Source organism: Garra rufa, chromosome 6 (genome assembly GCF_049309525.1).
Source record: "Garra rufa chromosome 6, GarRuf1.0, whole genome shotgun sequence".
Taxonomy (NCBI): domain Eukaryota; kingdom Metazoa; phylum Chordata; class Actinopteri; order Cypriniformes; family Cyprinidae; genus Garra; species Garra rufa.
In genome coordinates, this window is record NC_133366.1 from 41,154,691 (window position 1) to 41,181,568 (window position 26,878).

At 37.2% G+C, this 26,878-nt stretch overlaps 2 protein-coding genes across 2 annotated transcripts in view; one reads left to right on the plus strand and one right to left on the minus strand.

Moving 5' to 3' along the window:
* Window positions 1–20,422, minus strand: part of tusc3 (tumor suppressor candidate 3) — a 142,253-nt gene extending 121,831 nt beyond the window's left edge. Inside the window, exon 1 of the mRNA XM_073842762.1 lies at window positions 20,293–20,422. Within this exon, the coding sequence (XP_073698863.1) occupies window positions 20,293–20,397 (105 nt within the window). The 5' untranslated portion in view covers window positions 20,398–20,422. The remainder of the gene's footprint in view (window positions 1–20,292) is intronic.
* Window positions 20,423–25,066: 4,644 nt separating this feature from the next.
* The window catches only part of LOC141337109 (zeta-sarcoglycan), a 335,786-nt gene continuing 333,974 nt past the window's right edge, over window positions 25,067–26,878 (plus strand). The window contains exon 1 of the mRNA XM_073842867.1: window positions 25,067–25,713. Within this exon, the coding sequence (XP_073698968.1) occupies window positions 25,675–25,713 (39 nt within the window). The 5' untranslated portion in view covers window positions 25,067–25,674. The remainder of the gene's footprint in view (window positions 25,714–26,878) is intronic.

Below are 26,878 nucleotides of genomic sequence, written 5' to 3' on the forward strand. Positions count from 1 at the left end.
AGGGTACACAGGACCGGGAGGAATGAAAGAGGTGGGAAAAATGAATCTGAAGTTGTTACCTTATACTATATTTCAAAGAAAGACGACATGATGTTTGCAGGTGGTGATTTTTCCACTGATGTCTTTGTGTTTAGCGCCAACTCAGTGGTCTATAGCTGTCGAGCTCTTTTGGGCTCAGTGAACACCAGGAGTTTGAACGAGAGACACTGGGTCAGAGCACACAGCATGACACACAGGTTAACAGAGCTCTAACGTAACCCCGAGAGCTTAGGATGAAAAAACACATGAGGAAAAACAGAAAATGGAAGAACCTGTGGGAAATAAACTGGTGTGGAGCTTACAGTCTAATAAAAAGCCTAGGAAGATTAAATAAAATTGGCAAAAAAAAAAAAAAGGATAGTAAACAGTGAAACCAACCAAATGAATTTGTGTTCCACAGCTTTGTCAAAAACAGGCCGACTAAATACACTTTGCACAAATGATTCTATTCAAATTTGTTTCAGGATTGATGTTAAATAGCACACGTCTGACTTCCCACTAGTGGTCAATCTCACGTACCCTTCGCTTCCCCTGACTTCAAAAATAACTGCCCTCTGATTATGCCCAATTTCTGACCAAAATGTCAGAAAGTGGGCAGGGCGACGTCTCAGGAACACAAAGCATCCATCAAACGGACAGCTCTGCCACACAGGCTATTATCATTCATTCGGCAGGGCTGCTAATAGCGAATCACATTCAAATTCATAAATAAAATGAGTTTGTCACATATTTTGATCCGAAACTATTCTGGTTGTATGCAATGTCAAAAATGTAATTTTTATGAAGAAAAAAAAAAGCCAGTTTATTTGGAAACAACAAATTACCTTTTCATATATGGTAAAATGATTTTATATTTTAAATATATATTTTATAGTTCAATTTTATTTATTTAAGGTTAAATGATTAGTTGACTCAATACTAAATGTACTTACACCACAATTTTTACTCAACTAACTTTCTTCCATGGAACACATTTGTTTGAATAATGTTCTGATCATGTTTTCCATGCACTTACAATCAATGGAAACTGGATTCTTTAACCTTCAAAAAAAAAATTGTCAACCTGATATTATGACGAAAACGTACCTGTGGTAATTTTTTCGCAAGACACGAAATACGTACGCTTCGTGACATTTTCAATGTGAAATGTCAACTGAATGGTGTTAAAAAGAGTGTTTGGTTTTTTTTTCCCCAAAACAGATGAACATACCTATGGTACATTTTATGTGATGCTGGTTCTGTATGTGCTACTGCAGTTCTGATTTGAAATGTCCGTTGAGTGGCACTATAAATCTAATGCTCTGTGGGGTTTCAAAATAACATACCATCTGCACTACACCTAAACCTATCCGATAGTAGGGCTGTGCAATAAATCGCATGCGATCGTCATGCGTATCTCATCAGTAAAGCTGGTTCTGTGATTAGTAGTAAATCTCCATCAGTGCGTTCAGATGGCGCGCTATTCAAAACACTGAGCCGTAGATCACTGAAAAGCTATGCAATATCGCTTTCAAAATCGCGGATGAATCACATTCGATTTTGAACGCGATATTGCATAGCTTTTCAGTGATCTACGGCTCAGTGTTTTAAATACCTCGCCATCTGAACGCACGTGATGGAGATTTACTACTAATCACAGAACCGGCTTTACTGATGACATACGCATGACAATCGCATGCGATTTATTGCACAGCCCTATCCGATAGTATGAACAAAAGCAAATGTGACTTAAAAAAATGCAATTTAGCTTGTTTTTCGATCTCTCATCTTTCAGCTCTTTCATCGTGAGTCATGTTTTCATGGGATTAGTACCCAAGGATTACACATCCTAAATCCAATTCTGTACCAGCTGAGCAACCGAGCAAGCTTGTTACATATTATGTGGTCACGATTGCTTTGTTATTACAGTCCGTTTGATATGTACAGAGTATTTATGCATTTTTTAGGTTAATCACAGCAACGTCCATCTATGAAGGATGTAGGCTGTCAAACATGCACAACTGTTAGCCAATCATAGCAGTGAGCATTTAATTCCAAGTCTACAATCCACCACGCTTATTCAAACAGAGCGTTCCGATTAGGTGGGTCAAAGCAGGACAGACAATAGCATATTACTTCTAAATTATAATGTTTTTGATGTAAAAATCTTGATAACATTATAAGAACCTTAGAGAACAGCACAAAGTAATAAAAAAAGGGCAGTTCATGACCCATTTAATGCGAATAATGGGAGATGGAAATGCATTAGCAGAATAAATTCCTTCATGCGCATCAAAAGTAAATGATGATAGAATTGATGATTTCCTATTTACTTTTACTTTTAAGACTTTAATGATAGTAATATTAAATATACAGTATAGTAGTGTACACATGGATGCACAAAATAATAAAAATGACTTTGTTTTTTCTGAGATATATATTACAATATGACAAAACACAGGATATTTACCTGATGACTTGAATAGCTTTATATGGACTAGAATATTTTAGGTGACTTTGTTGGGGATGGCATCTGCGTATAAAGTTTTTTTTTTTCTCTCTCTGAAGATCTTGTTAAAGTGTGAAATCTGTTTAGGGCTGAATGATTTGGGAAAAACTTGATAAATTTGGGTTTTGGACTTGGACTTGGGTTCACACCTTACCAACCAACTCAAACAGCATTTTAAAAACTCTTTCCACTTGAGTTTTCATTAGCCACATTCACATTGTTCTTGATCCATTTAATATGACTATAAAAAAATGATAATTATTAGGATTGTATTGTGATTAAATATATTAAACAAGATACACATATTGTAATAAATGTATTGAACTGTTAAAAAAACAACAACAAAACTGAATAATAAAATTAATATTAAAAGGTGAAGTTCACTTCCAGAACAAAAAAAATTTATAGATAATAGGGATGGTTCGATACGTGTATTAGTCAGGGACGGATTACGGACCGGGCCAGCGGGGCCGCTGCCCAGGGGCCCTTGGGGTGCAGGGGGCCCATGGGGCCCCTAGCCCAAAACAATTTGCAACGCTTATCAACAACGTATTTTCGTTTGTCTATTTTAGAGGGCCTACATTCTTTAAACCTCTGCCTACAAGGGCCCCTGCCCTGACCCTATAGGGAGGGCGTTTGGCTGCCAAGGGCCCTTGAATTGTGGTGGTTGTGGTGGTTGTGGTGGTGGTGGTGCTGGTGGTGCTGGGGGGTCGGTGCTTTCAGGGGGCCCCCGGCCCTGCTATAGAAACTTTAAAGGGAAGTGGGTGCATGGGAGCCTACTTTTAGAAGGCCTTCTTAGGCCCTCCTATTATGGTCCTGGCTTCTGGCTACCAGGGGGTCCTAGGGAGGATGGGGCTTTGGGGCTTTTAGAGGGCCCTCTGATTATGAGGGCCCTACTAGGAGGCCCTAGGGAGGAAGGTGTAGTGTACCTTTAGAGGGCCATCTGATTACAAGGGCCCCTACCATGGGGCCCCTGGTTTCTGGGGGGAGGGGCCTTACAGAAGGCCCTCTGACTAGGGAGTGGTAGCATGGTGGGATGGAGGCGGTTAACCTGCCCGCTGTGTGGCCCCCAGACCAGTGTAGCAGTGTAAGAGTTTGACCAGTGTAATCACTCCCAGGGCTGTAGTGGAGGCTAAATGCAAGTAAAAACAGTTTACCCACCTCTGAAATTTCAGAATTAGAGTTTACCCACTTCTCAATTGATCTAAATGCACATCAAAGTATAGTTTATGCACAAAATTTAATCACAGAATTCGTAGTTCACCCACCTCTTATTTTACCACTACACCCCTGATCACTCGGTTCTGTACACAGGTGGATTCTGGCATGGTTCAGCTGGGCACGGTACACATGTAGTGTGATCACTAACCGTGCCCCAACATGGCTTTCACTGTACGTTCACACTAGGAGAGACCAAAGCGAACACGTCGCCAAGGTCGTTAAAGAAGCTTCGTTGTTGAATTTGCTTTACTCACTTTGTTCGCTCATTGGAATGTTTGATTTAGCCTGTTACCATGGGGCGTTGGTAAATCTATATATTAGAAATGGTTTTCACCGAACCACGTCATAACTCATTACAGGGGTAGTGACAGGTGGTTTAACATTTTCATTTTTTTTTTTTACTTTCACAAAATATCTATAATTACACCTAAATGTTATCCATATTATACAAAATGGTGACTTGGAGTAGGAACAGTAAAATTAAATGTTATTTCTCCCTTTAGCTGCATAAAAAGTCCCCAAAGTTTCACAACTGGTTCATGGTGAATTATTTTCCAAATGTATCAAAATCTCCCTCCCTCCCCCTTAAGAACGTGACACATGCTGGCTGCCAGTGTAGAGCCCAGCCCACCAGCTGCTGCCAATACACAATCTATGGCTGCTTCGCACAGGTTATGGAATGTTGATAATATTCGGATCAAAGATTCTAGGGTGTTATTCTACTCTAGGAAGTTCTGCATACAATACATTGTTTTTATGCAATTTTAATCCACGTTATAAAAAACAAACTTTCCATGTAAAACATTATACTGAATAAAAAATCTTTCACAATCATCTACATGTCTGTCTATTTTGAAGTTTAGGCTATATGTAGTGCATTTGTGGGTATTATTATAGCACAATTCTTAACACCTTACTTCGGATCTCACTAATTTTCAAACCCTGTTTAAGGCCTAGCCTCGGGTATGCATTATTTTCTAAGAATTCTACGGCCCGTCGTCAATTATTCCTTACTTATTGTACCAAATACATACTAGATCATATTGCTTAGTTTATTTTGTTTACCCATGCCAACGGTTGTTAAGGGAAGAAAAGCCATGCTTTTAAACAAGGGTATCATTAATTTCAGCCCAATTGGTCAGTAATAGCAAATGCACACGGATTTGACAGAAAATTAAGCAAATTAAGGTAGACGTTTCTAGTGGGCATTCCCAAGTTGAAATCATGGATATTTTTCTTGTCGTGGCGCAACGTGTTTTTTTTTTTTTTTTTTTTTTTTGTTTTGTTTCAATCTGTATTATAGTATGCTTGCCCTCCTAAATCTATATGGCATAAAAAGAACGAAAAGTAATGTAATAAAAGTAGATCTACAATCGCAAATTTAAACTGATAAAGACTTCCATGAGCCGGCAAGAAGACAAAAGGATCACACAGCTAACGACAACATTAACTGTAGCTACGAAGTTTTAAGGTAGGACAATAGGTTTCATTTATCATTTGCCCGCCGTGGCAAGTTGGCAAGAAATTCACAGCACATATTGTTTTGACCGCATCGTCAGATTTATACATGTCAACTTGCATCTGGCAAGCTAACGCCCGGCCACCTCTCAACTACATGAGCGCACTTCTCCACAACATTCTGACAACCCACGTGTAAACCTGCTGTTTATCTAAGTTATTGGTTTATTAAATATGATACGGGTGGGTAGTATTTGTGATTTCGCTTACTTTACCATTTCATTCTGTTGGTGTCCTGTCCTTGAATTTATTTGTTCCTGGCCCTGCGCATGATATGACTGCCCCCTAGCTACGAGGATGTAATTGTCTTCTTTGGGAAAGCTGCAAAGCAACAATTGCAGATTATACTTTTTTTTTTTTTTTTTGGGGGGGGGGGTTGCTCGCGAACGTTTTGCCCAGGGGCCCACACAACCCATAATCCGTCCCTGGTATTAGTACCGCTCGGTTCTCGAACAAATTCCAAATGGATGTGATCATCCCCATCACCTTTGTGGGTAGTGCTGGGCGATATGACGATATATATCGTGGGGACGATAGAAAAGTGTCTATCGTCCTATTTCTCTTCTATCGTTTCTATCGTCTCTAACCTAATTTTATCAATTACTAAAGAAAATATTGCATTAAATAGGCTATGACAAATGTATGATAGTGTCTTGTTGGTGAGCAATGCATACTCTACCCTATAAGTGATAATCAAGAATAAAAACGAACTTTTTCACAAAGAAACTCCGTCTTGTGCGACGTGACGCTTTACGTTGTTGCGAGTGCGACATGCTTTAACTCGTGAGTGCTTAGCCTAAAGATGGAGACGCAAGAGGTTGAAGATGAATGCCCGGAGTCGCAACAACAAACTGAAACTAGTACGCAGGCAGCAGACAAGAAGTACTTTTACCGACACGTGGGGGTACGTCAGTGATTTTGTTGCATTTTGGCTTCAAGAGCTCCGACACGGAGCAGAAGACAGTCATGTGCAAACTCTGCCAAAAGACTGTTTCCGCGCCCGACGCTGACGCCTGTTTCACGCCTGTTTCACACATACTTCGTCTGCAGTGCGTATGCGTTGCGTATTTTTTCCGCACCCATGTTAACGGATCAGATCGTTCACACTGCACGCGGTTGCTGTCCGGTAGTACGTTCCAGAAGCGGTGCTTTTGCAGCAGTGGAGCGATCCTTTCGGCACAGAGTCTGTTTTTGCTGCGCTGCATGCGCTGGATTAAAGTGACAGCGCATTGTTCGCTGTAAAAATGAACATGGATTGACACGGAAATGTACCATAAATGCATATAAATGCAGTCTACTGTGTTTCACAGTCAACACGTGGCTTTTTGGCTAGGTTTAAAATAGTGCAGTTTTAAATAAACAAGGCAACATAATAGATGCACTTGTCCAGGTAGAGAAGTTCTTTAAAATATGTTTTTTAATAAAGATTTAATACGAAAGAAAGGCACAGGGAGCCGACTGCTTGTCTGTGGTAAGTTTTAATTTAAAATATTTGTGATGGCCCAATTTCAATATAAAAAGGAAGCTATGCTGTGTTTAAATGTGTTGCAACTTGCTTGAGCAACTTAATATATAAATCTAGAAGTCAAGTGCATTGAATAATAGCCTACGTTGTTTATAATACGTTGAGTTTAAACGTGAATATGTCAAGTATTATTGTATTAGTGTACTGTGATAAAAGAGTATCCCAATGCTGAAAAAGCACGTTTGGATTTGAAATTAAAATAACGGATAAATGGTGTGTTTGTGGTAAACACCCGCGGATCAGGAACGGACTGCAAACGCGTTCTGTGTGAAAGCAAAACGAGTCCGTGCTGCCTCTGCACCGCATACGCAACGCACACGGACTGCAGACGGAGTATGTGTGAAACAGGCGTGATACTTTTTTATAATTGAGTGCTTTTCTGCTCAGAAACTTGAAATGGCTGTGCATTTTAATAAAAAAAATAGTTTATTTTGATAATACTATTTAACTATGATGTGGATAAAAAATGTGAAGGCTACTGTAGCTCTACCTCCACCACACCTGTTGTCATTTGATACATTTATATTGCTGCGCTAAAATGTATTTTTCTCATTTGTGACAGTTCAGTTAAATGCCACTTCAAATAACGAATAAAAATAATGTTGCAAAAAAATTATGTAATGATATTTTTGTCAAACTTTTCAGAGAATAACTGAAAACGTACTTCATTTTGGTATATCGTGATATATATCGTTATCGTGATATAAAATAATCCATATCGTGATACATGATTTTTCCATATCGCCCAGCACTATTTGTGGGCGGACTAAGCAAATCTGCTTAGTGCTGACAGACACGGGTGTGTTTGACTTGAAGCGGCCCTGCAGGCACCGATCGGTGTATGACATCAGAGCAACGCGAGAGTGATTATAACGAGAATATGGAACCATCAGCTGTCAAGCGCTTTCGCAGTATTTCGATGTCATACACAGATCGGTCGCTGCAGCGCCGCTTCAAGTCGAACACACCCGTGTCTGTCAGCACTAAGCAGAGTCGCTTAGTTATGCTAACAATAAAAAGACATTAATGACATTAAAATAGCGACATCTGCTGACAGAGACCATGCTGTGTTGTCACGTAAACATCCCAGCTGAAGATAATGAGGAAATTACATCGCTCCCTTCGCAAGTGCATTGCAAATGACTACATTATGACATGCAAGTGCCCTAAGTCCCCCCACAAAGGTGACAGGGATGATCGCTTGCATTTGGAATTTGTCCGAGAACCGAACGGTACCGATACATGTATCAAACCATCCCTAATAGATAATTACACACCCTCTTGTCATCCAAGACGTTCATGTCTTTCTTTCTTCAGTCGTAAAGGAATGGTGTTTTTTGAGGAAAACATTTCAGGATTTCTTTCCATATAGCGAACTTCTATGGTGCCCGTGAGTTTAAGCTTCCAAAATGCAGTTTCAGTGCAGCTTCAGAGGGCTCTAAACGATCCCAGCTGAGGAACAAGTGTCTTATCTAGCGAAACGATCGGCCATTTTCAAAAATTGACGATTTATATACTTTTTAACCTCGAATGCTCATCTTGTCTAGCTTTGCATGAACTATGTGTATTCCAGTTCAAGACAGTCAAAAAAACTCCCATCTTATTTTCTCCTCCAACTTAAAAATTGGTCTACATCGCTGTTTTACCCCTTTTTTTTTTGTAAAGAGCGTTTGATCATCTTTGCATGCTCACTTTGTAAACACTGGGTCGGTACTTCTGCAGAGATGGTTTTGAAGTTAGAGGATTTTTTCGACCTATCCTAACTGTCTTGAACCGGAATACACAGAGTTCACGCAGAGCTAGACAAAAAGAGCTTTTGAGGTTAAAAAGTATATAAATCGTCAGGGTTTTTTTAGAAAATGACCAATCGTTTAGCTAGATAAGACCCTTCTTTCTGGGCTGCGATCGTTTAGAAGCCTAAGAACCCTTAGAAGCTGCATTGAAACTGCGCTTTGAAAGTTCAAACTCGCGGGCACCATAGAAACCCACTATATGTTGAGAATTTTTTTTGTCTCAAAAAAAAAACTATTTCTTTACAACTTAAGAAAGAAAGACATGAACATGCTAGCTCACAGCATCTCAGAACGGCTTGATTCACAGTAAATGAACCAAGCCTCTCTCAGACTCATGAACTAGATGTATGTAAATGACACACTTCACTCTGAAAGCATATATATTTACTTAAATTGTCGCCTGTGCGATTTGAAAATCATACTAAGCCATATTGTGAAATTGATTTTATTTCAACATATTGTGCAGTACACAGTGACCAAAAAAACAATGCAATAATGTCTGAAACATTGTAAATGCATTTTTTTGATAAAGTTCAGGCAACTGCTGCCCACTTTTACTGCAAATTTAACAATTTTATAACAGTGTTTCCAATATATTGCATACTTCCATAATTTAAACATTGCAGGGCACCGACAACACACCACTTGTCCGCTAGCAGTTTTTTTTGCTATTCCCCATGGCGAGAAAGTAGGAATATCAATGCACTTGTTACAAATGGCCTACAAATCTCTTGAATATTAAATAAAATGTACAAGGGAAATGGAATTACACCTGCAGACCTAGATCTGACATGAGTGGAGACCGGAGGGGGCTCAGGGCCTGCTAAATATTCATGGCTCCTTTTTGTTTATTTATCTTTTAAAGCTTATTTTGCATTTTAAAACGCAAAGTGAAAGAGCGGACCACACAAGCATGCCCTGCTGGAGAAGAAAGTGCAGGGATTTCAGGGCTAGGCCAACCATGAGTTGCTCAATATTCAGAATGATTTTTTATAAGCGATGCATGTGGAATGGCTCTGGGTCTAATGTTGATATATCACAGCCTCCCAGCGGCTGGAGCACTGCGTCTGTCTGGATGGCATGGAGAATCATTTTGGTAATGCTTCTCAAGCACAATACAAATCATTTCGCAAATCCACTACACTGGGCCTTAAACACTGCTCGCTGTCACTCTAGTCAGGCATGGGAGCGACAGCTGTGCACATGTGCGACGGGTTCATGCTCTTTTGTGCCTCTACCCAGTCTTATTTCTGTTAAGTAGAGCTATTAGGAAGTCTGCACAAAATGTTTAGTTATAAACTTTTACAATTCTGCATCAACAGCAGAACTAATACAATTGAAAAAATAGTAATTGTTTTTTTACTTTACTTACTTTAAAATTACTCTGCTATTTTTCAAACTAATTGGAATTTCTGCACTTTTTTTGTTACACTAACAAATATTGGCAGTCATGTTGGACTTGGCACCTTGGCACTTGGACTTGGGCACTGACACCTAATGGTGTGGATGTCACATCATGTAAAGCAATATTTTTTAGATACAGTTGTTATTGTAAAAAAGCATTATTAGCAGTCAGCCCTGATTAATATATTATGTGAGTAATAACACAGGAATTACAGATAAAGCAATGTTTTTTTTGGCTATGTGACCTCAAAATGGCGACCCAATCCATGTAGAATAGCTTTTATTAGGTTACTGATACAACTTCAACTTAATCAAGAACAGAAGAGTCTGAAAAAAAAAAAAAAAAAAAAAAAGGTGTGCCACAAGGTTCATGTTACCCAGGTTTTGGAAAATTAAATTAAATCACTTTTCAGCAGAAAATTATGTTAAACCTGTTGCCTTTGACATGTTGAGAAGAGCCCTATGAAATCAGTTTTATGTTTCTCCCAAATGCCTTTTTTTCTGTTGTAAATTTTCTATATTAATCAATTATTACACTACCGTTCAAAAGTTGTTGTTTTTATTGTTGTCTTTTATGCTCATCAATGCTGCATACTAGACCAAAAATACAGAAAAAAAACTATAATATTGTAAAATATTGTTACAGTTTAAAATATGATTTTCCATTTTAATATATTTTAAAATTAAATTTATTCATATGATGCAAAGCTGAATTTTAATCAGCCATTACTCCAATTTTCAGTGTTACATGATCCTTCAGAAATCATTTTAATATGCTGATTTATTACTTTTATTATGTTGGAAACTGTTGTGCTGCTCAGTATTTTTTGGAACCTTTGATTCTTTTTTCAGTATTCTTTGATGAATAAAAAGTTAGAAAAGAACATTTTTTATTCAAAATATAAATCTTACTACTAAAGCTATCACTTTTTTATCAATTTAACACACCCTTGGTAAATAAAAGTACTAATTTATAAAAAAAAAAAAAAAGGAATACAAAACTTTTAAATGGTAGTTTATATTGTTACAAAGGATTTCTATTTTAAATAAACGCTGTTCTTTTTAAATTGTATTTATTTTTAATAAAACACAAACCTTACATTACACAGGTTCCAACTAAATATTAAGCTGCACAACTGTTTTCAACATTGATAAATCAACATATCAGAATGATTTCTGAATGATGCTGAAAATTCAGCTCTGCAAAGGAATTAATTACATTTTCTATATATTCAAATAGAAAACAGTTATTTTACAGTGGAATAATATTTCACAATATTTTATTGCTTTTTTCTGGATTTTTGATCAAAAAAAGGAGGAGCAGAAAAGACTTCTTTAAAAAATACTAAAAACCTTTTGAATGGGAGCGTACATTTTATTTTAGTAATCAAAACACGTGTCTAATTAATTGGAATCATGAAACTTATAAAACAAGAATAATTTATTAAAAGTTAAGACAGAAAATGCATTTTCAGCCCTACAAAAATTTTACCCAAATTCTTCTTGAGAGTTTTCCGTTTTAATTTTTCTGGATACTGATTTAACAGATTAAAAATGTATCAAAAAGCATGTACACTCAATTTGATTAATAAAACAATTTAATAATGTATTATTTTTTTACATTAACAGGACCCTGAAAAAAATAAATAAATAAACAAAACCAAAAAAATCCCAAAACCGAGGTACGTGACTTCTTTATAGTTACACCCCTTGATGGATTTATTCATCCAAAATATTGCAAATGCTGTGACATTCTGCATTTTACTGTACATTCCATTTTTACGGCTGGTTTCATGATTCTGTACACATTTTTTCCGCATGTGGGAATTATATGACCCTAGTTGTGCCACAGTGCTCATGCTGGCAATGAGAATCAATCTTTTCCTCTATTCCCATTCTGCCAATCATTTCCTCTCTCTTGCCTCTAGTGTCCCCACCAATAACAGTGGTCACAAATTAAACAGAAAAAAAAAAAAAAAATGTAAAACTACCTCCTGGTGCTCTGGAGACATCATCATCTCGAGGAGATTAATTTGCAGTGAGCCGTGATGTATTTAGAATTAGAATCTTGCTGAGTCTTGAGACTCATTATGGAAATGTATATATGCAGGTTGGCACACTGAAACCGTGTTCCCAATCCGAGAGATCAATGCTGCGCGAGAGCAGTCCATCACGATGGGGTGAGGGAATAAAAAGTTAGCGAGAACGAGAAGAGAGAGAAATAGAGAATAGGGGAAAGAATGAGAGAGGCAGAGCAGCATGACGCGCTTTTCCCATCTATGGATGACTACACGTATGCATCATTATGCCTCTGAGCTTTTAGAATTAAACTGCCTTCATCAAACACTCAGCAGGGTGGCCCTCCTCGCACTGTTCACCCCAGCGAGAGGGAGGCTTCAAGACTTCAAACATTTCAGTTGTTTCAGAACATAAACTCTTTCAAGCCTTTTGCCCCAGTGCCAGTCGGAGCAGTAATGAGTCGAGCCGCAGTTTGAGAGCTGAAGGGAGAAGGGATCACACTGCTATTCAGCTCCAGCTGCTAGAGTCAGGATGGAGCTATCATGGGCCCGGACACTATTCCTGCAGCAGATATTACACAAAATGTTCTACCAGAGATATGAGGAATAGAGACAGCAGAGGATTCTGCGAGCTGCAGCGAAACAGCAGCAGAACTAGCTGTACAGTACATCCAGGGTTCGAATTACGGGGGAGCTAAGGGGAGCTCGGCTCCCTTGAAAAGAACCTGGGCTCCCCTGAAAGCCTACTTTGAGACATTTAGGGGGAGCGCTAAAACACTTTCCATTTTTTGTGTCGCATATATATTTTGATTTTCTGTACATTAAGGTTCCTGAAATAAATGATGATATTAAAAATGTGTCAATGTTGTGTGTTTATTCGCTCATTATATTATTTCCGAACACTATTTTCCGCTGTCTCCTGCTGTGACCATCCATGCGTGGCGGCGCTGCACTGAAATTACTACGTTTACGTCACCACTTGAACTTCTTTAAGGTAAGAATCATGGAATTACTTCCTTGATCTGTGCGTTTGTGAAGATTGGCCCTAATCCTATTTAATATTGATGTTTTTTTTTATGATTGTTATGCGAGTTATTCTGTTTTCATCATGATTTGCATGATGTAGGCCTAAGCGCGGTTGATTCAGAACCGTGGACAGAGCTGTTTGCCCTAACACTGACAGCACTGACTGACGCTTGCGTTTTGTAGTAAACGGTTTACTAAGTAAACAAGAGGTTTACTGTAAACCTATTGTTTTAAATGCCCGAACATGCACCAAAAGCGTTAAAGTCAGTCAGGGAGGATCGGAAAATAGGGCTCCCCCGAAAACCACTTTATAATTCGAACCCTGAGTACATCAGTGACCAAATCTGTACTATCTGATATTTCTGTTTATTTATAGGCAACAATCTGATATGGCCGATATTGTAAGCAGCTCATCACAGCTTAACATATTATACACACATAAAAAAATTAAATATATATATATATATATTTATATATATATGTATACATTAGTGGTGGGCATAGATTATTGTTTTTAAATCTAGATTAATCTCACTGTAATCTTGGAATTAATCTAGATTAATCTAGATTAAAATGGCTAATTTGAATTCTGCCGAAGGGGCTCATCTCCTGTTTCCAAAATGCATCACAAACTGCTTGACAATTGCATTTACAACACAATTAACTATACAAACTTGTGTAACCAACTATTCCTACACTGCATGTACTTCTGCATAAGAGGCTGCGTGAGTGCGTGTTGCAGTTAAATACACAGACGCGCACGGGCATGGATATCTGCGTGCATAGTCTTTGGTTAAACTGCGTTGCTTTTAGAAGCGTCAATTCAGTTGTTGCATATAGTTTAATGTCTTTATTTCGGGATTATCAAAGTAAATTATAACTCACGCGCGTGCCCCAGTAAAAAGGGTCTAGCAACGCCCCTGCCCTGAGGCAAACCCGGCGGCTTCATAACTGCATCCATGTTAGCACGTCTCATTTGATGTGGTAATTTCACAGTAGGCATACACACAGGTTCGAAGACTCGTTCTCGCCCCCTACAGTGCAATTTATAATTATTTTGAATTATAATATTGCCTAATTTCCTTGCAGTAATATACTCACTATAAAAAATTGCTATTGACTACACAGTTTTGCATCTAAATGAATAACTACTGACAATATTTTCTTATAATAATTTTTTATAAGTAACTTAATAAATAAACTAACTATTAAATTGCTATTAATATGATTTTTATGCATTTTATTTTTATGTATAAATGTAACATGTGGCCAGTCTTTTTTTTTTTTAAGAAATAACTACTTATTTAGCAAGAACACACTAAATTAATCAAAAGTGACGGAAAATAAATTACATTATGAACTTTCTATATCTCAAATAATTATGAAAATAAAATTACAATTACTACAAAAACATTAAGAATGTTTTTAATACTAATTGTTCATTGATGATAAATGTTTCTTGAACCTAAATCAGCATATTAGAATGATTTAGGAAGGAAGAATCCTTTGAGACTGAAGACTGAAATGGAAAATGCAGCTTTGCCATCACAGGAATAAATATATATTTTAAAATATACAGTAAAACCTAAATTTATTCAGACACCTTCAACATTTTCACAGCTTATTTGCTATAATTTAGAACTGTGTTAAACTTTGTCAGAACAAATTCATCTTGATAATGTCAACTTTGATCAAAAAAAGATATGTAATGGATTATAACCAACCAAAATTTTAAACACTGCAAGTATGACAATATTTACACAACTATAGGGCTGCAACAACGAATCGATAAAATCGATAAAAATCGATTACTAAAAGCGTTGGCAACGAATTTCATAATCGATTCGTTGTGTCGCGCGACGCAGAGACATTTGGTTGTTATTATATATATTTAAAAAAATTGAGCGCAGAGCGGAGTGGACACATTCGGTCTCTCTCCCGCACTGATGCCAGCAGAGTTCGGCACCTCATAAACTGTGTTTCCATCCAAAAATGCAAATTTAACATATGCGCAAAACTGGAAAATTTGAGCATAAAGCACCGTTTCTACATTATATATATATGCTGCCCCGATTTATATCAAACGTTTGATATTTAAGCCTACTTTGGCTAGCGTACTTTCACAGCAGCCAATGCTCGATCGCAAAACAGCTGGTGTACGGGTCGTTGGATAGTGGGGATGGAGAAAACTACTTCTATAGTTTTTGTAACACTGTCTGTCTGTATAATGTGTCGAAAACATACCACAACCGTAAGGAGAAAGAGGAGCTCTGCTGAGGTGAAATCGTCTCAGTTTTGAATAGGGCTGTGACGGTGGCACGTTGTTTTTTTTATAGGTATAGCCTACACTTCAGTCAGCTAACAAGCAGCCAAAAAACGCTAAAATAAATCAAAGAAATAATATATTTAATTAAGAAAGTAGCCTAAGAATATTATATAGGTTATTAAACAAACATTCCTTGTAAAATTGTCCGACAGCTCATCAATTTTTGGCCGACTGAATTTCCAGTCCGACTGTCTTTTTTTCTCTTTCTCTTCCTCATTACACAGCTGCTGATTTTAATAGCAAAGTGATTACATTTATTTTCGTTCCTTTAGTTTATAAAGTTAATTTAGAGATATATTTGGAACACTTTTTGTTTGTTAAATTCAAGTTTTTGTTTTTTAAAGTTATACTAGCAAACAGCGGCAGACAGATCAAAAGCCTGCTTAATTCATCGCGATTTAAATTAATATCCATTGATATAAAAAACTTAAACATATCACAATATTAGTTTAATCATTCAATCAATATAAATCCAAAGTTTGTGCGGAGAGAAGCGCGCTTTGCAGCGCATGGAGACGCCAGTGCAATGTGGAATTTTTTGCTCATAAAGGTAAGAGTAATTTACCACCCGGGCCGGAACTGTAAAGGGTCTACCTTAGTTTGTGTGTACTACTACTAACAGTATCAACAAAATGTGCTCTTAAAGAAAACAAACAGAATACGCTTGATATCTTTGGTTTAAACAGGAGCGCTTCACAATAATTAACCGAAACCCAGGTAATTGCCTCACAAACACAATATCTATAGAAAGCTTTAAATTATTATTTTACTATAAAACGAAATAATTAAAATCGAAAACAAAACTCTTTCATTAGCTAATCCATAAAGATGCATTAGGCATTAATGAGCAGATGGCAGGATCGTCAGTTTCATCTTTGCAACACTGAATCAGAAAATACTAGTTTATTAATAAGTAATTCGAATATTTTCTTAATTTTTGCCTTGACACATTCATGGTAATTACTTTTGCTGGGGCTTTGAGGCCAGTTTTGCGTGCATTTGAATGCGGAACTCTTCCAGCTGGTCGCTGCTGATGGCAGGACACTAAACACCGCCATGGCAGAATGAATGTAGCAGAAAGTTAGTCAAGTTATCCCGTTCCAGCGTGCAAAGTCACATGACTTTTTTAATGCGCACTGAGGAATTTAATTTGAGAGGCTTCTTGATGGGAAATGCAGCATGTACACCACAGCAAGCCGCTGTCTTGACGGATAGTAATTTTAGTTTATTTAGTCTATATATTTGGCAGATGTAAAGCATACATGTGTATGTTTTTTGTGTTAGTCCATTTTTATTTTATTATTATTATTATAACAGTTCAAGGAGCAACATGTTAGTGCACTTTCTAAAGATTTTAGTTCTGTTTTTGAATAAAGGGTTGTAAATCCCTTGGTTTTTTATCCGATTCATCGATTAATCGAAAAAATAATCGACAGATTAATCGATTATTAAAATAATCGTTAGTTGCAGCCCTACACAACTATAAATCTTTTGTTGACCAATTACAAAGCAATGCTTAATTTTGTTCAGTCTCTGATGTAAAGAGGTCACATTGACTGTATTAAAACAGAAAAGAGTTTTGAAGTGTCATTTACTTTACAAAATTGCTGTATTTATCATGAAATAAATGCAGCCTTGCTGAACGTAAGAGACTTTCAAAAATATTTTAAAAAATATTACTGACCCTAAACTTTTGAATGGTAGTGTACATTAAATGTAATATATTTATTTAACCTAAATTATAGCCTGAAAACATAACACAGGAACACACTAATATATTACCTATTTTTCATTTCTTCTGAACTAAGACGGCAAAAAATATTATTAGGAATTATTAAGAGTCTCTAGGTAACACTGGTAGGAAGCACATGAGCCTATTGTCCATATCCAAATCTATGCCCGTGGCTAGAGAAGATAGAAAAGACTAAGAAAATCCATCATCCATAAGCAAAACCACCTTTAATGCATTAAAACCGAATAGAGCATGACATCCAGACAAAAATATCAGAAATAATCATTTGACTCATTCTTTGGGAGTGATTCAACACAGCCTACGGGATTTTGATTTAAGAGCAGCTGCTAAAGTAAGCAAACCAAACAAGTATTGGACACAGTCATGTACTCAAACGAGAAGCCTATTTTGGGTTATATCGATTTTTTTGTAACACACACACACACAAAAACTTCTGAGAAAGAAAACTTGCACAACTGTGGAATTTAAAAATGCTACAGGATGAACAAAATGTTTAATTGAACTACTGGGTAACTGAAGAGGATATCTAGACCAGTTTTATTTTAAACTAAGGTCTAAAGTTCAGAGAAAAGCAGTGTTCTGGGAACATGTGAGTATATTCTGTAGCTTCTAAAGGGCAGTACAAAATGGGGGAAAAAAAATGATATTCAGGCAAAATAAGAAAAACACATCTTCATTCCATTCAAAAGTTTACACCCCTGGCTCTTAATGCATCGTGTTTCCATCTAAAGCATCAGTGAGCATTCGTACCTTCTGTAATAGTTGCATATGAGTTCCTCAGTTGTCCTCAATGTGAAAAGATGGATCTCAAAATCATACAGTCATTGTTTGAAAGGGTTTAAATACAGAAAACTGCTGAAAAAACACAGAATTGGTGGGACCTGAAGGATTTTTTGAAGACTCACAAACACATATCACTAAAGAAAAAAAAAACAGCTGTGGATCATTCAGGTAAAAACTATTATTTTCTCTTGATGAATATATGTAAACGTCTTTTATGTGAAATATATTATTCAGGTCACTACTAAATAAAAAATAACATTTTGCAGATTCTGCAAGGTGTATGTAAACTTTTGACTTCAACTGTATATATAAAAAAATGAGATAAGCAATTAAAGAAACACTCCACTTTTTTTGGAAATAGGCTCATTCTCCAACTCCCTGCTCCTGCTTCAGCCTTATTACGGCAGCAAACTTCCTTGACTATTACGCTGGAATGGGAGTGTAGTTCCTAATCTTATCAGCCTAGAAAATTGAAGCTTTGCATTTCCACCGGTCTTAGTACACGATGTAACTACAGAAAAGTCAAGTTTTAAATAGGACAAATATCGAAACTCATTGGTCATTTTTGAACGTGATGCTATTGGTCTAATAGGATTCAATGATCTATGCTAAGCTATGCTAAAAGTGATATCGCCAGAACAGGAGAACTGCTGAATGGATTTCAAAACGGTAAAACTCAACTTATTAACTCGGGGGGAGTTGGAGATTGAGCCTATTTCAAAAAAAAAAGTGGAGTGTTCCTTTAATACCTACATAAACTAATGAAACCAAATGAACACAACATATTCACACTGTTATTTGGCTAGGCAGGTTATTGGCAAAACCCATAACATCAGAAAATATAATTATTCAGCCACGTTGAAATACTATATCCCCATCGAACCTAAAAATAGAAAGGAATTTTGCAACCAAATCTTCAAAACGCCAAGAATAAAAACTACCTGAACCTGACCCCTGAGCATAAACAAGTAAAGGGCAAAATGAGAGGAAATAAACTGGCAAGTCATCTTTAAACCCTATAAAGAAGAGTCCACCTCAGGCTGACTCAAAGGGGAAACAAAGGCAAACAAAGACTCTGCAACTCAAGCAGCTCAAAACTGCTTACTCCGTCTTTTTCTACATTTTCACATTAGTCAAGCCAAGATACGAGACACACAAAATTTGGCTGTGATGATGAACGAGTAGCCGGGCTCAGAAAAAAAAATCCTACACCCCCCTACCCACTCTCCAACACTCTTCCCTCACTTGTAGAGGGCAGAGTAAACCTTAACAGATATATTAAGAACTAACGACAGGGAGTCAAAATACTGCCCTTCTCAGCACCTGCAGAGCAACGGGGCAGGAAAGAGAGGGAGGAAAAGACAAAAGAGGAAGGGGAAATATGAAGAAATCAGTTTAAAATGCAGGAGGGGGAAGCGGAAAGTTGCTGCTTCACCACTTTGCCTGATTTGTGCTCAATATGATCATTTTCCTGCTGCTCTGCTGCAGGGGAGAGGAAAAGGTCAAATACACATCATATTTTCTCAGGAGAGACAGAGAGAGAAAGAGAGAAGAGACAAAGAGAAGCTATCTAGAGATTGTCTAGACTCTGTCTAGCAGTTCACCTGACATTCAGAAACACTGCGGTAAATAATGAATGCAATTCATAATTATTACAACAAAAGTAATGAACTTTTAATTTGTCCAAATTATTTTTAATTATTATTATTAACCCTATGATTCAAGTATCAACCTGATACTTCAAAACCATGTTTAGAAATATAAAATAAATAAATATAAAGTAAATTCAAGTAAATGAATTATCTAAATTAACGATGAATTGTTATAAATGAACGTTAGTGTAGCTTGCAGTATCATTTAAATATTAGAAGAGCCAAACATTTAACAATAATAATTTAAAATCATAATAATAATAATTAATAAACGTGCTTTTAAATAACGCAGTTCATTTAGATTGATTTAACAAAACCAGAAATAAATGGTTCCACTTTTTTAAATATTAAACTTCATAACAACTATGCTATTATAACTATTACTATTGACTACATTCCACAGAACAGTTTAGCATTAAAAGAGCACGCGTACAGCGTCACACGGACACGCGCATTCAGCTGCGTTCACAACCACAATGAAACGGACACCCGCGAGGATAAAACACAAGGGACATTCTGCTAGAACACTGATGTAAACAAATATGTTTATATTAGAACAGCGTTTTGTTCTTTCTGTGCACCTTTAAAAACAGCCGTCTCTGGGTCATTTATATGTCAACATCATTTAACTGCGCCGACACCGGCTCTTAATGCAGATGCTCGAGTTGGACGCGAACGCGTAGGTCTTTGACAGAAACCAACATCACTAGATGGTGTGAAAGGCAGCTTCGTTAATGCATCAGTACCTCTTTTTTCTTCTGACCTCCTCCTGACTGAAGACATAGCAGCAGAATCAACAATATGGATGCAAACGGCAGGTTGAATGGGAATCCCTTGAATACCACCGCCATGATGGAAGATGCTCTTATCGCATCAGTAGTGCTGAGCGCTATGATTGGCCACAATCCCGTCCAATCAGAAGCCACACAATCGCTTTGTGGGACTTGTAGTATTTATGAAATAACGAAGGGAATGCCATGTAAAATCCTTCGAAATGACCCAGGAGTAACTTTATTAGTCATTCAGAATTATATAAGATTTTTTCTTCTTCTAAACATGCTTTAGAAATACAGTTTGTCACAGCCTTAGCAGTACGTGAGGAAGATTTTTGTTTGTACGTTTATATGTTAATTTGCTGTATCTCCAGTTCCTGCCAATGGGGGGCAAACCCAAAAGTGTTTTCTAATACAGAATGATATTAAACACGGAGAATGCATGACAAGGCAAAAACGAGGAATTACAGCATTTGAAATGCTGGTGTAATGCTTTTAAGGGTTAAATAAACTGTTATATATAATATAATATATACAATATAATATTTTTATTTTTATTAAAACCAAAATAACTGGTGAACTGTGGTGATACAGTAAAACCTACAGATCCTGCTCAGTCAAAATCTGTTGATTTATTGTAATTTCTCTCTAATATGTGATCCTGGACCACAAAACCGGTCTTAAGTAGCATGGGTATATTTGTAGCAACAGCCAAAAATACATTATATTAGTCAAAATTATTGATTTTTCTTTTATGCCAAAAAATCATTAGATGATGTTCCATGAAGATATTATGAAAGTTTTTCTACCTTAAATATATCAACATTTATTTTTTGATTAGTAATATGCATTGCTAAGAACTTCATTTGGACAACTTTAAAGGCAATTTTCTCAGTATTTTGTCCTATCCTAACAAACCATACATAAATGGAAAGCTTATTTATTCAGCTTTCATTGATGTATAAATCTCAATGTCAAAAAATTTACCCTTATGACTGATTTTGTGGTCTAGGGTCACATATATTATGATATTTCTTGTGTATTACTTTTTCTTTTTCATTGTTATAATACATCTTTAAGTTGTTTTACTCAAGTAGCAGCTTAGAGGTCAGCAGGGTAATAGAAAGCATTATGAGGTGGAGCGCAGCTATTTACATCTTCTCACATTTGATTGTAAGAGAAAATAACGTCCTTGTAACAAATTGCCTAAAGGTTAAATGCTATGACTACTACAGTATGCTTACATGCTCTGATGCTTGCATGTATGTATATGACATCATGCAAACAAAGGATAAAAAAAAAAATGCATGACAGATTAAAATGATGCATGTTCAAATAAAGAAACATTAGCCTCTTCTGTAATAATTGCGAATTACTGTATCTTCAGAACAGTATGTTCTTAAATGGCATAAATAACCCATCAGCCATATTAGGTTATTCTTTCATCATTTTTTATTAGCTCACGTACAAGCCAAGTGCATGGTTGGTCTGTTCCATTTCCCCCTAAGGACCTGACTCACTCATACCTCTGTAGCAAATTATGTCTTTCATTCGGCCAGCATGCGTCTCTATGCAGAATGAATATACGGTCAGACAGGATAAACACAGATGTCATTCACCACACAGATGTGTGTTGCAAATGTCAGACGAAGTCATTTTTAATGCCTTCACTCATTTTATGTTCGAATTAAATATAGATTCTCTTTCATCAGTGTACAAGTGGTCCTCTGTCTGTCTGACTCAGATTTAATAGACTGTCTATTATAAAAACATGGGCATGTTTTGCAGGTGTTTATAAAATTAATATGAATACATTTAAAGGAATGGAATACTAAAAATGAAAAAAATGCTGAGAATGTACTCACCCTAAGGCTGTTAAAGATATTAATGAGTTTGTTTCTTCATCTGAACAAATTTGGAGAAATTTAGCATCACTTGCTCACCAATGGATCCTCTGCAGTGAATGGGTGCCATCAGAATGAGAATTCAAACAGCTGAAAATCCACGAGAAATCGACACGACTCCAGTCTATAAGTTTGTTTCTTCATCTGAACGAATTTGGAGAAATTTAGCATCACTTGCTTACCAATGGATCCTCTGCAGTAAATGGGTGCCGTCAGAATGAAAGTTCAAACAACTGATAATCCACAAGTAATCCACACAACTCCAGTCTATCTGTTTGTTTCTTCATCTGAATGAATTTAGAGAAATTTAGCATCACTTGCTCACCAATGGATCCTCTGCATTGAATGGGTGCCGTCAGAATGAGAGTTCAAACAGCTGATAATTCACAAGTAATCGACATGACTCCAGTCAATCAGTTTGTTATTTCATCTGAACAAATTTGAAGAAATTAAGTATCACTTGCTCACCATTGGATTCTCTGCAGTGAATGGGTGGTATCAGAATGAAAGTTCAAACAACTGATAATCCACAAGTAATTGACACAACTCCAGTCTATCCGTTTGTTTCTTCATCTGAACAAATTTGGAGAAATTTAGCATCACTTACTCAGCAATGGATCCTCTGCAGTGAATGGGTGCCGTCAGAATGAGAGTTCAAACAGCTGATAATCCCCAAGTAATCGTCACGACTCCAGTCTATCAGTTTGTTTCTTCATCTGAACAAATTTGGAGAAATTTAGCATCACTTGCTCACCAATGGATCCTCTGCAGTGAATGGCTGCCGTCAGAATGAGAATTTAAACAGCTGATAATCCACGAGAAATCGACACGACGCCAGTCTATCAGTTTGTTTTTTACATTTGAACAAATTTGGAGAAATTTAACATCACTTGCTCACCAATGGATCCTCTGCAGTGAATGGGTGCCATCAGAATGAAAGTTCACACAGCTGATAATCCACAAGTAATCGATATGACTCCAGTCCATCAGTTACCATTTTGTGAGGTGAAAAGATGTTTGTTTGCAAGAATATCCATCATTAAGGCATTTTAACTTCAAACTGTTGCTTTTGGTCAAAATATGCATTCATAATCCATAATAACAGTTGCTGTTTTCCTCTCACATCAAAATCCATTGTTTTGGGCTGTTTTCGCTTGTAAGTGGCACTTGTTCTGTGCATATTTATCTCCTGATTCAGACGAGACGACTTATTCAGTATAGAAAGCAATTTTATAGATAGAGGGCTTGTATTTTAGCCTGAAGAAATGGTTTGAAATCGTAACGAACACACAGATTTTGCTTCAGAAGACATTTATTGATGGACTGGAGTCGTGTGCATTATTTGTGGATTATTGTGATGTTTTTATCAGCTCTTTGCACTCTCATGCTGACGGCACCCATTCACTGCAAGGGATCCATCGGTGAGCAAGTGATGTAATGCTAAAATGATCTGTTCCAATGAAGAAGCACTCATTTTCATTTTTTAGGTGAACTATACCTTTAATAATCTCTCTCACACAGAGACACGCAAATGGCGAGACAGGCAACCTCAGCTGAACGCGGCATACATTTAGTTGAACCTCATCCAGGAATAACAGGCCAAAATTTGCAAGACAGAGGATGATGTATGATTTCCATTTATCTAGGACACAATATTTAAACCTACATATTCTCTGCGTGTGTGTCTCCCCGACTGCATGTGAATATCTCTCTCCCGCAGACACGCACGGCTCGAACACACACGATTGCTGTTGAGCTGTTCCACTTGAAATCTGTCTCACTGTCGCTTCAGCTCACTTTACGGTGGGCTGTTAATTTGGGTCCTAGACTGGGAGTTGACGTCACCGGAGCTGGGGCTGGCACAATATACCCAGCTGAGGTCAGGTGCGCATGTAAAATCCATGCCAAGGAATGATTAATTGCAGAATGGCACAGTGAAAAAAAAAAGATCCTCAATGCAAGGCCTGCCTTTGGAACAATGATTTCAGCTGTAATAATGCTGTGTAGGTTATTTTTAGAGCACTTTTTAATGTCATTTTCACATTTCTCATCTTAAACTACATACCATGTGTGAATTAATTGTTACAGTCTATTTATTTATTTATTTTTTGTTAAACGTACAGTAAAAACTGGCTGCTGTGGTTGCCAAAATTGGACAGAATGTCATTGTATTTTGCATTTCTTAACTGCATATGTCGCATATATATATATATATATATATATATGCGACATATGCAGTTAAGAAATGCAAAATACAATGACATTCTGTATATATATATATATATTTATTTATTTATTTATTTAATTATCTTACTGTAAATGTAATAAGTTATTTCCAATTGTTTTAAAAAATATTTTTGACATATATTGTCTTTTAAAAAAATGTTTAATATTGAATGGTAACTTAACTAACCATTTGCAGTTGCATTTCTTACATTATTTACTAATACTGAATGTTCTGCACTGAAATGTTAACTTTGAAAATTGTTTAAGAGGACAAGTAAACAGTATGCACTTGAGATGCAACACACACGCATGCGAATTAAAACTTAAATAGCATTGCGGATCAGCTCAGCATGCGGGCAAGAGTCTCTCTCTCTCTCCCTCTCTCTGTCTCTCTCTTTCTCTCTCTCCCCTCTCTCCCCTCGTGGCTCTAGGACCCAGGAGAATAACTCGCAGGACAGTTTATTTTTTGAGTGATGAAAAGAACCTGCTTGCATCTCCACGCAGAAGACTAAGGGGACTGTGCAAGTCAGCTGGCTAGCCTGGATAGTCACCGCGCCGCCAAAGACAGATACATTCACCCACAATCCACTCGAGGAAGATCTTCCCCCTTTTTTCTTCCATCCCTCCCTCCTCAGACTCCCTCTCCCAGACACAGAGTCCGTATTCAGAGCACCGGGACTCGGCTGGAGGAGCGCGTTTGGATTCGGGAGGTTTCTGGAGATCACCAAGTAGGGCAGCAGCGGAGTGCGCCCTGTCTAATCAAACGATCAATCAATCAATCAACCAATAAATCAGCCGAATCACGGCAAGGAACTGACAGCCTCCTTCTCATCCGCCTGCTCGTGTCGAACCGATTTCGTTAACTATTCCGCAAAAGGTTGCTTTGAAAGACTGATCAACCAGGGCTTGCTGCAAATGTGCCATTCCCGCGCTCAACGCTCTCAATGACAACACGGTCTCTTACTGACGGAAACACTTTTGCCTTTGGAGAGGAAAACGGAGAGGCACACGAAAGTCTGTTAATGTCACGTTACTGCTGTTGGGACACTCTGAGTGACTAGTTCCATTCCAAATAGGCTATTGAATAGTTGAAGCTATCGCTGGAGTCGTGATCAGCGGGAATGAGACTGAGGGAATCCGCCGCAGCTCGGAGAACTGGGCTGGCTTTCGCTCGGGAACTACAAGGCTAGATATACAACTTTTGTGTTAGACTTTATCTTTCTATATGGAGCGATCGGCATCGCTGGACATCGAGGCGCTGAAGGTGAGTCGCTGATGTGACAGCGTATAGTGTGCGTTTGGGGCTCAGTGTGGTGGTGGTGGGGTGCTGGATTTTGTGCGTGGGGTGCATTTCAATAACCCTCGTTCAAGTTGCGGCCATTAAAGGCACAGCTGCCGATGTCTGGGTCTGCTGCTAAAGCCTCATGGTCACCTGTCAATTCGCAAATAGTTAGCGCATTTCGCTAAGAAACCGTACATGCAGTATGTGTTTATGAGAAAATGAGTCTTTTTCCCGTTCAACCCCTCCCTTGATCGGCTTCCCACTCCAGGCATTTCCATCGCGTGCAGTCTCATTTGTCCATATGCAATGGTATGCCTTCAAAACAACTTTTGAACTCGGCAGCATTCGTATCTTATTGCTCAATGGTATTGTTCATGAAAAGAGATAAGAAGTCCCGCTGAGGGATTGTGTGTTTCAGCACCTCTGGCAGTGGACAGCTCCACAGTTCAGACTGGAGAACAGCTGTATGAGAGATTTGTGTGGCCGGTGCCGCACTGTAAAATGTTCAATGTTGGGTAGCAACTAGGGTTGCTAGAACTTTACAGTGTGAAATAGCGTGGGTTTTTAGATGATTGTATTTTTTACATTTCCTTACTGTATATGTCATGTATTTATGTAATAGGATTATACGAATGACTTATTTTGAGCGATGAAAATCTGTTTGTTACTGTACGATGTTCTGTTAATATAATATGTGGATCAATGGAAAGCCATGATGACTTAAATTTGGTCTCCAGCAGCTGTGGCCAATAATAAATACAGATCAAGATAATGCAAATATCAGTGAAATAATGCAAAAGCATTAACTAAGCAACATAAAACACTACTGAACATAACTGATAACAAAGTAAACTAACATTTTAAATAAAATTTAAACAAACCTGAAGGTATGCCAGGGAATTCCCGGAAAGCCCCTTTCTCATTGTAAGTCAATGCTTTTCTATATAAAAAATAGATTTATTAATTTTACAATGTAGAAGTATGCATATTTCCTTGTTAAATAGATTTTATTATAAGGTAATTCATATATATATATATATATATATATATATATATATATATATATATATATATATATATATATAATATATAATAATTTTATTTTAAACATTTCAGTAAAATTACATGTATTACCTTAAAAAGATTT